The sequence below is a fragment of the Vicugna pacos genome, chromosome 9 (assembly GCF_048564905.1).
Source record: "Vicugna pacos chromosome 9, VicPac4, whole genome shotgun sequence".
Classification (NCBI taxonomy): domain Eukaryota; kingdom Metazoa; phylum Chordata; class Mammalia; order Artiodactyla; family Camelidae; genus Vicugna; species Vicugna pacos.
The window spans coordinates 11,926,016-11,943,282 of NC_132995.1; the positions used below are offsets into that span (position 1 = coordinate 11,926,016).

The following is a 17,267-nucleotide window of genomic DNA, read 5'->3' on the forward strand; positions in this document are numbered from 1 at the left end:
ATGTTGACATGCTTCATCCAAGTGCAGTTCTAGGTGTCAGAGTCACGTACAATTCCCAGTCATGTCTACTGCTAAGCCACCACCATCAAATTATGGCAAAGGGCAAACTAAACTGCAGCTCCACTGATCATCTGAAAGTGGGAAATGGGCTGCTGCCATCAAAAAGAATATATTATACAATAGGAACTCCACAGAGCTTTATACTTGTTACTGTTACTGTATTTTTCCCTTTCAGATGTTCCTGATGACTTTTCATTCACTGCTTGATCAAGGGAATGCTTTTCTCTTGTTACTCCGTAGCCCCACTCTCACTCTGGGTCCAATGACATGTTTCTCCCTCAAAAGCAACAAAGCCTGACCACCGGGGAGAGTGCTGCGTGGTGGGTCCTCCTCCTTAGTGAGATCTCGGATGAGCCATGGTTGCATAGAGAAGAGTCTCCTCACGACAGAGAAGATGCTCCCTCTCTGTCGAAAAGGCATCCGCTGAGGCAGATCTGTCGTTCCCACCTACATCATCTTCCCAACACTGGTTGGACGCGGTGGGCAAAGCTGCAGCAGGGGTTTCCAGCTACCACTACCTAGAAGAGTCAAAATTGGTACAGAAATGCAGGATTCCACTATCCCTGAAACTGGTGTTCTTTCTAAGTGTAAACCCAAACAGGTGTCCTCCATGGTATCTCCTATTCACAGGAAACCTTCTCCATGTTGCCCTCTCTTCCTTCTGCTTCTCTCGCACCTGCAATACAGTTTCCTCACTCCTGACTGTATTAGCCTTTGCATCGTCTGATCTCCCTTCTACCCTGGAAACACCACAAAGCCAGCAGTGTGTCTCATTTACATCCATATCTCAAGCGCACAGCACAGGGATGTATGTGCGCAACAAGAGTCACTGAGCGTGTTTCCATTTCAAAAGATTTTCTGTCGTCTGTTCTGCATCGTGGTTGGGAGACCCTGGTGCCAAAGAACGCAGGGTTATGCATGAGGCTGTTAGAAGTACTGAGCAAGATGGAAAGCAAGAGTAACATAGTTTTGAGATCTTCTACAAAGTGTCTGTCACCTGCTTGAATATTCCCCTCCCTGGGCAGGATATCAAATCACCAGATGGTGCCAGGAGGAAACAGGGCCAAAAGGCACTATGAGCAAATAAGATGCTTTTGTGTACAATGCAGAAGATGTGTCCAGGTTCCAGGCTAATGTTTTACCTAGTCAATAAATTACTTTGTATAAATAACATACCTAAAGCAAAAATCTGTAACTTTTCCACCAAAATAACTGTTTGTGATTTCTCCTCTTCTCCTCACCATTAGTTCAGAGGTTTTTTTGGCAGGGGTACAGGGTGGGATATGGTTTATTTATTTATTTATTTAACCAGAAGTACTGGAAATTGAACCTAGGACCTCGTGCATGCTAAGCATGCGCTCTACCACTGAGCTAGCTATCCCCTCCCCCACCTCACTATTAAAGTAATACTTACTAGCCATTAAGATACTCCAGCCCTTGACCCATACCTTTTTCTGATTCCTCCTTTCCCTCACCCTCATTTCGAATATCTGAAAACGTGCCCTGTCCTCATATCATTTATCTCTGGCACTACTTCCTCCTTTTCCCAGGCAAAGCTGCTGAGGCCTCACCCCAGAGCAATGCCCAGACCCCCTCTTGGCCCTGCACATCCTCTCCTGGCCCCTATAATCTGTTCTCAAAATAGCTGCCAGATAGACTGAATTATGTCACTCTCCATCAGTCCCCAGAAATGATTCACTTACTGTACTTAGAATAGAATAGAATCCTGTTCAATGGCAACAAGGCACCGTGACTGACCTTTCCCTATAGTCCAACACTCGCTTTCAACTGGTCACGTGACATCCTTCCAGGCTCCTTCATCCCTAACTAATCAAGTTCTTTCCCACAGCAGGGTGCTAGATGTGCTGTTCTCATAACCAGGGACATCCAAGCCCAGCGTCCAAATATCAGACTCTCTCTCATCCTTCTGTTCTCAGGTCAAATTTCTGCCCCTCCTGGATGCTGCCTTTCACAAAATAAGTTGCTCTTTCACAACATCAGGTGCTCCTCTTTGAATCCCTTGGCCAACCTGTAACTATGCTCTAGGCCATTCATGAGTTTTTTTTCCCTCCACTCATGTCATGTCCATGAGATCAAAGACCCTGCCTGTCGTGTTCACCATCATAACCCAGCACTTAGGAGAACCGGGACATCTTCACAGAGGGCGAATGTTCATTAGCTAAAACACAACTCATTCATTATTTAATTTACACTGGATTAAAACTAACAATGAAGAGGTCAAGAAAAGTTAAGTAAAAATTTTAAATGGTATCCATCAAAAATGAATATAACTAAACACATTAAATTTAGACATTTTTACAGGCAACAGATGATATGAAGGAATCCAAAAAAATAAAGACAACAAATGGAGCAAAACAACACAAATGGCATATGACGTTTCAGACGTTTAATCTATAAAAAGTTCTTTAAAAGTAGTAAGACAGATGCCAAAAACCCAACAGAAAAAAATGACAAAGAGCATGAAAAAAAAAAAAGACGTTTCATAGAAAAGGAAACATAATGGCTTTTACACACTCAGGAACATGTTCAACAACACTAAGAACAGAAGCAATGCAAATTAAAACCACACTGAAATGCGGGACGACAAAGACTCTCTCCTTGACCAAACCTGAGTCAGGCTATTCTGAGCTCGCTTCTTGACTAGGCCCTGACCTTAAACTCTGTCCTCGGCTCACTTGGCCTGGTTTTAGCAAGAATTCTGCTGGGTCAGGTTAGCAAAAATCTTCTACATTCAGTATCTGAACAAATTTCTCATTCCCCACCCTTGGTATATAACCATCCTTGATAAATGAACAAATACTTCCACCCTTATCTTATCACCCTGGACTGCCTCCCCAAGAACCCTGTCAAGATGTTTAGCCAGAATTCCTTACCCCTGACATTTCTTCTTGGAAATTTTCTATCTACAGTTCCCTCCCTGCTCCTTGGCTATTAAATCACCACTTCCCACTCTTTCAATCAGAGATAAGGCTCCACCTCTCCCCTACTGTAAAAACCCCATTGCAGCAGTCCCTCTTGAATGAAGCCTTTCTTACTATCCTTCACAAGGGGCATGAAAATGTCTTCCTTTACAGTGAGATGAACAGAACAGAAAGTTGCTGAAGATGCTCAGACACTCTCAGAGCTTAGAGATTAACCACAATGCATCAAGTTCTGAGAGTCAATGAGGGAAGGAGACTTCCAGAGACAGTTAGGGCTCAGGCTCCTATGCCTCAGTACCAGCAAACCTGCAGTAGAACAGAGGCTCAGAGAAACCCTGAGGCAGGACCTGAACAGCAGAAGGGCAGTGGGATTCAGAGACGCTGCCCACCATAAGGAGGAAAAGAACAGAGGCAGAGGAGCGCACACTCCACTGGAGTAGGGGCACGTTGCTGTAATGAATCGTCACAGAAAAGGCATCATTTAGAAATTCATCTATCCTGAAGAGGGTACCTTGTTGAAGTTCACACAGAGGCATCATTTGTACTGGTAACTTACAGGCCCTGCTGTTGTCCTCAGCCCAGGATCTGGTCTAAGCAGGTGGCAGAGATTCTACAGACAAGGAGAAAAGGGATCTTAACATAGCTCCATATGAGAAGAAAAGAAGGAAACAGTCCTGAATTCTTGACCATGGAGCCTTATGTACTGCCTTGGGTAGGAGATCATATTCCAAACAACTCTATGAGGAAGGAGTGTGGTTTTGACGGTAAACAAGAGGGCATTAAGGGGGGAGGGCATAGCTCAGTGGCAGAGTGCATGCTTAGCATGCATGAGGTCCTGGGTTCAATCCCCAGTACCTCCTCCAAGAATAAATGAGTACTAAATAAATGTAATTACCTCTCCCCACCAAAAATAAATAAATAAGCTTAAAAGGAAAAACAAATAAACAGGAGAGCATTGACTCTGACTTCAGTCTCTCCTCCTACATGCCACTGATTGAGCACATATTCAGCACAGGACTAGAACCAAGGAATTCACACGCAACATCTCGAGGTTCTGTGGAGTTGGTTCTCTATCGATTATTCCTTTTAGCCTCTCCCCCATGCATATGCAAACACATGGGATCTTTGTAAGCATTACAAGTACTGACTGACTCCTCAGAATGCCCTCCAAAGCGTGCCGTACTATGCACAATGCAGAATGGTACCCCACTGGCAGGTCATCTCCAACACGGCAAATGATTCACCTTTTCCTCTTCTGCCTGTGTGATAAGTGAAAATCATCAACCCTGACGTTGTTTGTACTTCCTCTTTTCTAGTGAGTTAGCGCATGATTCCAGTCATTGGACATTTTTATTTCTTCTGTGATTTGGCCAATTCATACATTACTCAAATCTTCTCCTAAATGGTCCTTTTTGTTTTGTGGTGCTTTTTATATATCACAGATACTGTAATTAGTGTTTGAATTATGGGTTAAAATTTTTCTCCTGGTTTATCATGAGAAAAAAAAAAGGACAGCTCAGTTACTAAACCCTATTCCATCCACAGTGGCACCCTGCCTACACTCAGCATTTGTTCTCCAGAACTTCAGTTCCTTATTGTACTGACTAAATTGTGAAACCTAACCGAACATCCAGGTTTGCTTCATTTTCTCTTTTAGTCATAAAACCATAAATACATTCTGAAGAAGCACATAGTACAGATACATTTCACTTCTCAAACATACCACTGATTTCTGAGAAATGTTACCTTGTTTGCATTCCAGAAGGAAGTTATTTTTTTAAAAATGCATGTGTGTTTTAAATAGTTGTCAAGCATCTACTATAAGCCAGGCCCTCAGTATTAAGCACAACAAACAAAATATCAGCCTTCAGTAAATTGGTAGGTGAGGAGAAGGGGTCACCTCATGGCTGTTTTATTATGGGAGAACCATAGATTTTTCTGAAAGAGTAAACAGAGAGAAAGGAAGAAAATAAGGAAGGAGGAAATGGTCCATCTCAAATTATTTGTTCCTCCCTGCTATGAACACAATATTCAGAAGGAAACTGATAAATGCTTATGTTTAAACTTTCAATAGTTCAGAAAATTTTTAATCTAAAGCTTCTTTTACCCAAAGGAAGTATGGTGATACATTTTCATAGATCTTTCCAGAGCCAAAATCAGGTCACCGAAAGACAGGAACTTATGATAAAGTTTATACTCAACAGATTTTTACAACTGACTTTTATTTTTTAAACTCATTATACCATATTGAAATCTTAATATTTGAAAACACTCTCATCTAACTCCTTTCAGTGACTCTAAAAATGTGTCATTAATTGGGTGTGCTATAATTTATTGAACAGTTCCCCAAAGTTAAATAATAACTTACTCAAGTTTGAATGTTACAAATAATGGTCTGTTTCAACTGTCCCATCTTGATGTATGTTGGAAGTTGACCAAGAAGGTGAAACAAAAGGTCTGTAACTATTTTTCCAAAAGATATTTGTACCTTATATTTGGTTGCATTTTCTTATTCTGAAGGCAAGAATCTTTTCATCCTGCCATAGCCCCTTCACCCCTAGTTTTTCTTCACTTTGCTTTGGCAAGAAGAGGGAGTCAAAAGAAAAAAATTTTATGGCCTTCCTAGTCAAGGTTGTGATTTGTTGTGGGAGAAGCTTGAAGTGATCCCACATTTAAAAAAGTATTTGCTCTCTTGGTTCCCAGAACCTAACAAGCACGAGATGCAGCTGCACTCCACAGAGAAAGATGGAAGAATAGCCCCTTTACAGAGTCTTGCTTAGATCATAACCTCATGTTTCCTCCATAAATATAACCCACCATCTAAACAAATGAATACAGCACATTAAAGCAAGTACCTTATTTTTATCACATGAACACCAACACCTTTTGAGGATTTTCAAGAGGATGCGGGTCACTGAGCATCACCTCACAGAGGATGCCCAGGGACCACTAACTACTATGCAGAGACCCTGAGTGGCAGAAAGTGACCCCATTTGCTGCCCAAAATGGCTGAAAGACTTCTGTTCTCAATCTCTGCCATGGACAGAATCCTCAAATAATCAGCAATTTAATGTCAGGTGATGAAAACACTACTTCATGCCAACGACAACTGAATTCTAATATATCCCTTCTTTAAATTCCTAATTTAGGATTTGAAGGGGACTCCTCTCACCCCAAAAGAAGAATCTGAAGAGGGGTCCTGCATTATAGCTAAAGTGCAATTACCTGTACTGGTCCCTCTGCTCAGACAAGCCTGGAGTCAAGGAGCACACAAATCAAGCAGAACTTAAGGACCTTACACTTCTCCTAGAACGTAAAGAAGAATCAGGGCTCGGAGAAGGTGTGCTGCACTCCAGGTGTGTGAGAAAACAGTCTGAGCAGCCCTTACCTGACACAGTTGGTCCCAAGGGACCCAGTGCAGGGTGGCGATAACTCAAAAACTTTCTCTACATCTGTCTCGGGTCTGCTGAGAGTCAATGTGCCTTCACACAACCTCTGGAAGAGAGGCCTCAGCCCCAGTGAAACCAAGTTCCCCCAAAACCAAGTTCTCCTCCCAAGTTTATGATTAACATCTCTATTCAAAACTCTACTCCCTTTCTTGTCTCACCCCTGGTCCCCTCAGGATTGAGAGGACAAAAGGAAAGAGGAGATTGAAACTGAGTGGGATCCTGCAGGGCGCTCCCAGGTACAAATTCCCTCCGTGTCCCCCATTTCTTGTCTGTAGAAAAAAGCTTTAGTGTCCTAGGCCTTCCCTGAGTTCCACAGAGCAGACTCAAGCACTTGCTAACTGGGGATGTGAGGGAATACAGACACAAAGGAGGAGCAGTTGAGCAAGAAAAGCAATGACCACTTAAACATGGTTCAGGATAAAACGGATTCCTCGGAGTCCTCATTCCTCCTCAGGGGATACGCATAACAATCTGACGCATGTCTCTGGGGTGTTCTGCAGAAGCTAAGACCTCTCCCCACCCAGGTGGAGGATGGTGATTCCATGGCCCACAAGCTAGCAGACCCCAGACTGGTTCGAACCAGGAGGTTGATGATTCAGATTCCCGAAACATCGCTCTGTTACCTCCCCATCAACCAATCAAAAGAAAATCAGAAAATCATAATCCCTGCAGCCCTCATCCCATATGTCGCCTTTAAAAACCCTTCCCTCGAAGCCATCAAGGAGTTCAGGTATTCTGGTATCAGGCTGCCTGTTCTCCTTGCCTGGTGCCTGCAGTAAATGCTGTTACTTTCCTTTCCCACAACCCAGTGTCAGTCAGTTGGTTTTGCTGCACAGTGGGCAAGTGGACCCAAGTTCAGCTGGGTCACACCAGGATCACCAATTCTTTGCCACTGTGCAAGTTATAAAAATGTGCACCTTTTGAGTAGATTCTGCCTGTGGACTAAAGACTTGGTAAGAGGCATGAAGGCTGGATTTTAGACCCACTCACCCCTTCACTCTGTCACCCCTATTCCTGCATTTCCCCCGCTACTCCTTCCTCCCTGGGCATTCCCTTCACTGGAGTTCCTGTTGTATCAGATATACCCTGCTCAAGGACACAATCACAGGCAGAGTTGGGATTAAGTCTACTTCTGACACTTTACCCTCTGACCCTGTTGGGACATTGAGGCTTAGAAACAGGAACAAAGCCAAAGGGTGGGGCTGCCGGGGATCATTTATATTCTGCAACTCCAAGGGATTCAAACACCAAACCAGACACAGTTTGGAAGAGCTGCCCAAAGGAAGACACAACAATGTCAAAGCAACAGGTGAGCTGAAAAGACATAGCCTTCAATAATCTCAGGGGACATAAAAGAAAGAGGAAGGGGGGAAGGTATAGTTCAGTGGTAGAGTGCATGCTTAGCATGCACAGGGTCCTGGGTTCCATCTCCAGGACTGTTAAATAAATAAACCTAATTGTCTCTTCCTGCCCCAAAAAATAATAAAATAAATTTAAATATTGGCCTAATGGGCAATTGATTTTTCCTAAATTTTATTTATTTGTTTATTTTTTTTGAGGGGGGAGGTAATTAGGTTTATTTGTCTATTTATTTTAATGCAGATACTGGGGATTGAACCCAGGACCTTGTGCATGCTAAGCATGAGCTCTACCACTTAAGCTGTATTCTCCCCAGGGGCAATTGATTTTTTTAAAAAGGAGGCAAATGTAGGAGACTGTATAAGATGAAAATATGTGCATTTCCATTTGGACTGTTTTCCTGACAGTTGTGAGTGTGTGAGAGAGACCCTGGGGATATACTACATGGAATCCTTGTGGGGAATCACATGTTGAGCCTGGGCCAGTGTAATTATCTGTCAGCATCTGACAGTGTCTGAGAGTGAACTCTGTGGAGACACTGTGACTCCGTGTGGGAGGTGGACCCCTGACTGGGATGAGGGGGTGAAACTGTGTGTGTCTTCATGACTGTGTGTGAGTACAGCTCACAGTGCACGTCACAGTGAGGAGTATGGAGAGCTGTGTGTGACGTGTGAGTTGCCTGTCGTGCATGTTTTGTGTGTGTGTGTGTGTGTGTGTGTGTGTGTGTGTGTGAATCTGGGACTGGGTGCTCACCTGTGAATGTGTGCATGTCTTTGTCTGCATGTGAGGTTCTCCCCTACATGGCAATGACGGTCTAAGTGACTGTGGGTCTTTCATGCATATCAGTGTGAATCCTGGTGGTCAGAACTGGAAGTCTCGGGGACTGTGAGTTACCCAAGACTCATCTCTGAGCATTAATGAGAGCAGAATGAGTGATTCCTTAGATGCCTCTTCTCAAGTGGAGTGGGGGGAGGCGACCTCAGGCTGGAGGGGGTTGCGTCTCCAGTCTCAGTCAGTACAGTGACACCCTCTTTGGCTCAGGCGTCTGCCCTCCAATCAGTCATTCCCATCGCCTTACAGAAGGAGGGTGAGCAGACCCTGGCCCCTGGGGAAAGGCGGTTGTGGGACTTGGTTTCAGAGAATCAATCCTTCCTGAGGCTAGAAGGAACTAATTCAGCCTCAGTCCAGACAGAATTTACGGGAGATATCAGTCAACAACTTGCATATTCTCCCCAATTGCTTTCCTGCACCCCTTGTACAAGTGCTGTGTTCTCAACAACTTGTACACATTCTGGAAAGGATATGCCTTCCCCTTGATAATTCTGATGCATGTCCATCCCACACACGGGGGTTTCCTTTTCCATTACTATTTCCCTCTTCTTTAAACAAACGTTTTTCACTGGAGTGAACTTTTATGTTTGTATATTTTTACATCCTCAAGTCTTGCCTTCAGAGTTTCAGATAGTAGACACTGATCGGAAGGCAGTGTTCCAGAAGGGCCTCCCCCTTCTGATAGTCGCCCCTGGGTGGACCCTGTATGTGCCAGTGATTAGGCTAAAGGTTTTGCATATATTAGCTCATCTATCCTGAGAATACCCTATGAAGTAGGAATTTCTGATAATCCTCCTTGTTCCGAGGAAACTGAGGCAGGGCGAGTTCAAGTAATAGATCTAAGATCTCACCACTAGTAAGGGGCAGAATCAGGATTTGAATCCAGGCAGCTGGGCTCTTGAACCCTTGCTCTTAACTACGACCCTCTCATCTCTTCAAAGACACAGGGACCTGACCGTGCTGAGGTGGAGAGGTGGGGGTCCTCAGAGTTTGTCCTCTGATGTCTAACCTGGGAGCCCCTGGGAAGCCCTGATTTGTAGGAGGGGAGCCCACACCTGGCCATGCCCCCTCATCCACTCTTACCTCCCCACAGCAAGTCCCCTACACACGGGCTGTGTCCTTGTCTGTTGGTTCTTCAGTGACAGTCAGAGGGAAACCTGCTAGCTGTTTCAGGTGGGTACTCTATTTCAGGGGTGGGGAGGGGAAGGAGAAGTGATAATATCAGAGTTGGGGGTCACTTCATGTACGAGTGATGTTAAAATGCATAACTAGCATAATGGCAGCACCATGCAGGTGCAGGTCCTGGAGACCCTCTGGTATCAGGCATTAAGCCTACAGGTGCAGGACTGCTGGCAGGCTGTGGGGTCTGGGGAAAGGAGTCAGGGCTGTGGCTCTTTATCAAGGGGCACAGGCTTGCCGGGGGATGAGCCATGGGTAGGGCCAGGCCAGTGACTGCTGCCCAATTTGAGTCTTGGGCCAAGGAACAGGGCATGTCTCCACCCTGGGCAGGATGAGCTTAAGCAGCCCCTCAGAACAAGGATTATAATATCCCCCAGGAAGGCCTCCCTTCTACCAGGGAGGAGTTGGGAAAGAACGTGTATGTGTATGTCAAATGTGGGTCCCCCACAAGAAAGGGACCCTGTTCAACATGCTATGTGCTTTGCCCATCAGCAAGCACCCACAAATGCAGGTGGATTTCCATACTGGAACTGATGAGAACTCGGACATCGCTTTCCATTTCCGAGTGTACTTTGGCATATCTGTGAAGCTAAACAGCCGTCAGAATGGGAGTTGGAACTGCGAGGTTTCATCCTGCGAAGTGCCCTTCGTGGAGGGCCAAGAATTTGAACTGCACATCTTGGTGCTACAAAATGAGTACCAGGTAAGGGTGCCCAGGAACCATCAGGTACACAGCCTCCACAGGCCTCACAGGACACAGCTCTCCCTTCCTGGCTTGCCCCAGGGTCCATCAGGATCCACCTCCCATAACTACTCCTGCCCCTTTAATGACAAAGCACCCTCTGCCTGTACCACCATCCTCAGGTCTTTTCCCAAATCTAATCAGGGTCAAGATCAGCTCACATGCCATTTCCCTCAAAGTGGAGAATTTCCTCTGACTTCACCCACAGTTATTTCTACCTATGCTGTTATTATTTGAATTTTTGTGTAGCTAAATGATTAAAATATGCATACGAATAATCATGATCCACCCCAAATTAAGTCTTTCTCTCATTCTCAAGCCAGCACAACTGTTCCTAGTTTCTTTACGTTTCTTCCAGAGATAATACACGCTTATACAAGTACCTCCACCTGTCTACCTTATATGTACTTTCATTTATTTTTAAACAGTGTTGTAAGTTTCTCTATATATTATACCATGAGGACTAGAGTTTATTTGCAGTCAAAGAATGTATCATAGAGAAATCCATTATGCTCTATCATTATTTAATGTTTGCATATTATTCCAGTAGAAGGATTACCGAACATGATCTAACTTGACCTTTATTAACGCACACTTAGGTTGTTTCCAATATTCTGCTCTCACAAATGATGCCGCATTACGGTTTTGATACCACACTTTTGTCACTATCAACTTCCCAGTACTTAACACTGGAGGAACTGATTCAAAAAGCACATGCATTTTAAATATGACAAATGAACACCTAAAAAGTGACTGCTTCTCCACAGCCTCACCAACAAAGAGTATGTTCAAACAGTCTGAACTTTTTAAATAGCTAGGCTAAACAATAACATTTTTAAGACCAAGGTGAAGCATCATTTCATATGTTTATAAGCTGTTAAAATAATATACTATTTTTTAGCTATATGTACGCTTCTACTTCTTTAAGATCACTTGAGTTTCATTCTTCACACCATCACTCCAGATCTGGGCTACTCAAAGGAAAAACTGGGTCATCAGAGTAAATGGCAGCAAAGATTTGCAGAACTGAGATGTATGCATTCAATGAACACTTGTCAATCATTCAGCCTGTGATGCTCTGGGCAAGATACAGGGATTCAAGATTCATGAGAGACAATTCTTGGCCATGAGAATCTTTGAAGTGAGAGGAAACGCCAAACAAATATAGACCATGCAACAGACAGTGGTAGAACCTCACTGGAGGAATAAGAGAAGTACCGAAAATAGAGTGAACAAGACTCCAAAAGAGTCACAAACGTAGTCGATAAAAAAGCAGCATATCTACCAGGTTTTGAAGTGTGAGAAGGGGTTTTCCTAGTAGATGGTGTGTATACTAGGGCAGAAACAGAAAGGAAGACTGAGTTTGTTTGATGGCATACTGTATTTCTGACACATTTTCTCTTTCAGGTAATGGTAAATGGCAAGCATCTTTACAGCCTTAACCATCGACTCCCACCGCAATCTGTGAAGTTGGTGCAGGTGTGGAGAGATGTCTCCCTGACCTCAGTGTGTATCTGCTAGAGAGGGATGTGACCAAACTCCCCACCGTCAAGGAGGTCCCGCCATCTAAGTGACCATGAGACTCCCAGAGTTCACTAACAGAATGCTTCCTCCCCACCCTTCCCCAAAACTTGGTCATTAAAACTTCTAAGAAATTAATACAATTTGGTTCTTGCTTCAGGGAAAAAAGAGTAAGTGGTCCCCACCAAGAGGGGTGTGGCAGCAGATGGGAAAGAGCGAGGACAGATACTGGATTAAAAAAGATGTGGTGTATATATACAATGAAATATTATTCAACCATAAAAAAGAATGAAATTATGCCATTTGCAGCAACATGGACATAGAGATTATCATACTAAGTGAGAGAAAGACAAATATCATATGCTATCTATTATACGTGAAATTTTAAAAAATGATACAAATCTTATTTATAAACCAAAAATAGACTCATGGACATAGAAAACAAACTATAGTTACCAAAGGGAAAAGGCAGGGAAGGGAAAAATTAGGAGTTTTGGATTAACAGATACACGTTACTATACATGTAGAATAGATGAACAACAGGACCTACTGTGTGGCACAGGGAACTATCTTCAATTTCTTATAATAACTTGTAATGGAAAAGTATCAGAAAAAAATATATATATGTACAACTGAATCACTTTGCTGTACACCAGAAACTAACATTATAAATCAACTACACTTCAATTAAAAAAAGAAGATAAAAATTATTACTAGAGACAAAGAACAACATCGTAAAAGGCAGCATTTCATCTAGGGGGGAAAGCATAGCTCAGTGGTAGACTGCGTGCTTAGCATGCACAAGGCCCTGGATTCAATCCCCAGTACCTCCATTAAAATTAGTAAATAAATCTAATTACCTCCCCCACCAAAACAAAACAAAATTTTTTTAATTGAATTAAAAAAATAAAAAAAAAAACAGTAACAATTGGAGACTTTAATACTCCTCTTTCAATAATGAATAGTACAACTAGACAGAAGATCAAGAAAATAGAAGACTTTCCCAGGGGGGTGGAGGGTGGGAAGGGATAGACTGGGATTTCAAAATTGTAGAAAAGATAAACAAGATTATACTGTATATAGCATAGGGAAATATACACAAAATGTTATGATAACTCACAGAGAAAAAAATGTGACAATGAGTGTGTATATGTCCATGAATGACTGAAAAATTGTGCTGAACACTGGAATTTGACACAACATTGTAAAATGATTATAAATCAATAAAAAATGTTAAAGAAAAAAAGAAAATAGAAGACTTGCACAACACTATAAAACAATTAGGTCTAACAGAAATCTACAGTTCACCCAACAACAGGAGAATGCAGATTCTCCTCAAAGGCACATGGATTATTGTCCAGAATAGACCATGTTAGGCCATGAAACAATTCTCAAAAACATTAAAGGACTGAAATCATACAAAGTATGTTGAGCACAATGGAACTAAATTAGAAACCAAGAATAGAAAGAAATTTGGGAAATTCACAAATGTGTGGAAATTAAACAATGCACTCCTATATAACCAACTGGTCAAAGAACAAATCACAAGAGAAATTAGAAAATATTTTTAGATAAATAAAAACAAAAACACAACATACCTAAACTTATGAGATGCAGCAAAAGTAATGTTTGCAGGGAAATTTATAGTTATAAATTCCTAAATTAACACAAAAGAAAATTTTCAAATAAATAACCTTTCACCTTAAGAAACTGGAAGAGCAAACTAAATCCAAAACAAGCAGAAGGAAATAATAAAAGATGAGAAAAGAAATAAATGAAGTAGAAAGGAGAAAAACAATAGACAAAATCAAAAACCAAAAGTTGGTTCCTTGAAAAGATTAACAAAACTGGCAACCTTTAGGTATACTGAGCAAGAAAAAAGAGAGAAAGCTCAAATTATTAACAGTTGGCAAAGAAACTTTTTAAAAGTCTATTAGAACTTACAAACATTCAGCGAAGTTACTGGACAAGACATGAAAACCAACGGCATTCTTATACACCAGCTTAAGAGTCCGTTTGCAATAAAGAGCTTATTCACAATAGCAACTAAACCCTTAATGCTCCTAAAATTCAATCAAATAAAAGGCACGAATGATTTGTTTAAATTGTGAAATTATGCACATAAAACTCACAAATCAGAATAATTAAAATTAAAAAAAAACAAAATATTCATGTACCCACCACCAAGCTTCAGAAATAAAACATTAGTACCTTATAATCTCCCTAGTTGTCCCTCCCCACTGCCTCCACTTTACTCACCTTCCCAAATAAACTCTATTTTGAATTTGTTTCTCATTCATTCGAGTTACAGTTTTACTATCTATGTCCACAAATCAATTAGGAAAAAAACCTATAGAACTTACAGAATGTAATACAAAACTGAATAAGTGGACACACACATCACATGAATGGAAAAGAATCAATTTTAAAGATTCCAGTTCTCCCGTAAATTAATCGAAGAAGTCATGAATTTCTAAGCAAAATCCCAATAGGACTTCAAAGAAATTCTCAGACTCAAAAATTCACACACAGTGTAAAAAGGTCAAGGATAGCTAAGACAATCTTGAAGAACTAGGAGGGAAGACTCAGCTTCATTTGATGTCAACAGATCACATATTAAAGTGCTTGATACAATTAGAGTAAGACATACTGCATTGGTGTCGATAAAAAACAAATAATAGAAAAGGTGGCATTACAAGTGAGTCTGGAAGACAGATCTGCTAGAAGTCAGAAGCGGTCTGGGCTGAAACTTCGAGGAGTCACAACAGTAGAGTAGGCAGAGAGGCCTACCAGAAGGACTTCGACTTGAGACAGAGGGCAAGGGTTAGGGGGTGGGGAGGAAGAAATGGAAGAAAGGGAGGCTGGGAGAAGGAAAACGAAAGGCCGGGAGGAGAGAAGATGAAGAAAAGGATAAGAGAGAGAGAAGTCAGGGAGAGGTGGAAGGACGAGGTAGCAGGGGAAGAGAGGGTGGAAAAGAAGGGAAAGAGGGGGAAATGGAAGACAGGAGGGGAAGGAGAAAAGCACGAGGGGAACGTCAAGAGGGGAAAAAGTAACAGACGTAACAGCAGCCATAGGAGAACAGTTTCAGGCCTCCAGCACCAAAATGTGCACAGCTTTCTAAATTAGCACAGGGACCGAATTATCGATGATGTAGGTGTCTTACCAAGAATTACTTGACTAAATTTTAAAATAGGAAGCAGCCCTCGTCGTTCGTTTGGGACTCGGAGCAACCGCAGCCTGGCCCAAACTTAGAACAAATAACATCCTTGTCAGCAGCGTCTCCCTCCACATAAGCCCGCGAGTTAAACGCGCACTCTCGCGAGTATACGCGCACGCGCGCGCACGTGCACGTGCGTACGTATTCACATGCGCAATCGCGCTGCCACGTTATTCCCGGTTTGTCAGAGCGCGGACAGGCTGACCCCGCGGTTAGAAGTGCGAGAGATGCCCACGGACGGTAGTAGTTCCGCCGACGGGCGCGGTGAATGGCGACCGCGACGTCCTACCGCTGGCGGGAGGCGGTCCCAGCGCGGCGTGAGGAACCCGGGTGACGGACAGGGCTGGCCGGGGAGACCCCGAGAGCCGGCCGGGCATGGGGACGGCCCGGCCTGGCTGCGTTCACACGTCCCCAGCACAAGCCCCGGCGGCTTCGGGCCTGGCTTCGGGAAAGCGCAGCCTGTGGGGAAGAGGTGCCCAGCGCCCACGGCAGCCGGCTAAGAGGATTTGACGAACCCAACTGGGTGCTTCTGGATGTGTGTAGAGCAAGGGAAGTAGCCCACGAAGCCAGCTGGCAAACGCGTTACCCCAACGTCTACCTGGATTATTTTACGTTTATCGAAGATCTCTTTGCATCTGTGGCTCTAAGTCGTTTGGCCACAGAACTTGGCTGCGATTGGCTGAAAGTCGGAGAATAGTTACACACAATGTCCTGTACATCGAAGAGGAAACTACCTTTAGAGAATCCTGCCATTCATTCTCTTTTCAATTCATGTAACACAGAGTCGTTTGCTAATTCTACAACTAAAACAGTTTTATTGGGGGGAGGCGGGCTGTAAATAAGGGAAAAGAAAGCAATTCTTGCACCGTTGGAAAAAAGGGAAGAGTGTCAGCAGAAAACAACAGAAAACATGTAGAATAAATATTGGATATTCTGAAGCAGGTTTTTAGAAAAATCCTGATTGATGCAGATTCTTTCCCTTGCATTGTAGAAAGTATCTTATGTTTGCCTCACTGCAAAGGTTGGTTTTACAAGAATAAAACTTGACTCAACAGCTTGCCAATACTAAAACCCATGGATATTAACCAAGATGAGTAAAGAAACAACTACAAGGCCCAAATTTCTAAACTTACATCTGGAAAATTAGGAATGGAGGTCTACTGAGGAACTTCGGAAATTTCAGAATCTGTAATCCCTTTGTGTCATAACCAATAAAGACTGATTACTTAGTGGAAGATTAATCTTGTCTCTTCCAAAATATTTTAAGTGACAGGTGAAATCAAAATAGAACAAAGCATATATTGTATATGTTATGTGTTAAAGTGTTTTCAAGAACATCTGAAATATGAAAATGACATATTTTTGCTTAACTTTTACACTTTCATATATTTTATTTTTTGAATAGGTAGTAGTTTCACCAGGCTCATAAGAGAAAAGGTATAAAAAAATACAGGGAAGAGTCTTCCTTGCCTGTTCCCCATGCACTCAGTTCCCACTGCAACCCCACACAGAATCACAGTTATCAGGTCTTAACGTGTTCTTCCAAAATGCCTTCAGCGGGGAGGGTATAGCTCAATAGGAGAGTGGGTGCTTAGCATGCACAAGGTCCTGGGTTCAATCCCCAGGACCTCAACTAACAACAACAACCAAAGTGCATTGGGGAGGTCAGTTATGTTATTGGTCTCAACAGAGGAGTAGACCTACCACCCAATGACGTCAGGCTTGGCCATTTGACCAGTGAAATGTGGGCAGTAGTGATAAATGTCACTTCTGAATACAAGTTTGAAGAGCGTTGGCCACTTCCATCATTTACATTTTCCATCTTGTCATACGAATGGGATGTCCCAAATAGGCAAGGCTTCTTCAGGCTGAATCTTGAATTGAGGAAGATGCAGAGAGCAGAGCTATAGCCCACCCAGAGCAGATATGTGGTGTAAGTAAAAAGCATAAACTATTGTCATAAACCA

At 42.7% G+C, this 17,267-nt stretch overlaps 2 protein-coding genes across 11 annotated transcripts in view; one reads left to right on the forward strand and one right to left on the reverse strand.

Moving 5' to 3' along the window:
- Nucleotides 1-15,361, reverse strand: part of LEUTX (leucine twenty homeobox) — a 76,119-nt gene extending 60,758 nt beyond the window's left edge. For all 10 annotated transcript variants that reach the window (XR_012075510.1, XR_012075514.1, XR_012075513.1 and 7 more), the window contains exon 1: nt 15,247-15,361. The gene's annotated coding sequence lies outside the window, so the exon portion shown is untranslated. The remainder of the gene's footprint in view (nt 1-15,246) is intronic.
- Nucleotides 7,719-12,187, forward strand: LOC102544187 (galectin-10). The gene is made up of 4 exons (XM_072968777.1): nt 7,719-7,760; nt 9,735-9,814; nt 10,313-10,523; nt 11,970-12,187. Exons 1-4 carry the CDS (start codon nt 7,746-7,748, stop codon nt 12,081-12,083), a joined length of 420 nt encoding a protein of 139 aa, XP_072824878.1. The 5' UTR covers nt 7,719-7,745; the 3' UTR covers nt 12,084-12,187.
- Nucleotides 15,362-17,267: the final 1,906 nt, after the last annotated feature.

Coding starts and splice junctions, on each gene's coding strand:
- LOC102544187 (XM_072968777.1), top strand. Junction 9,815..10,312: donor AAACCTGCTAGCTGTTTCAG/GTGGGTACTCTA, acceptor TTTGCCCATCAG/CAAGCACCCACAAATGCAGG. Junction 10,524..11,969: donor TGCTACAAAATGAGTACCAG/GTAAGGGTGCCC, acceptor TTTCTCTTTCAG/GTAATGGTAAATGGCAAGCA.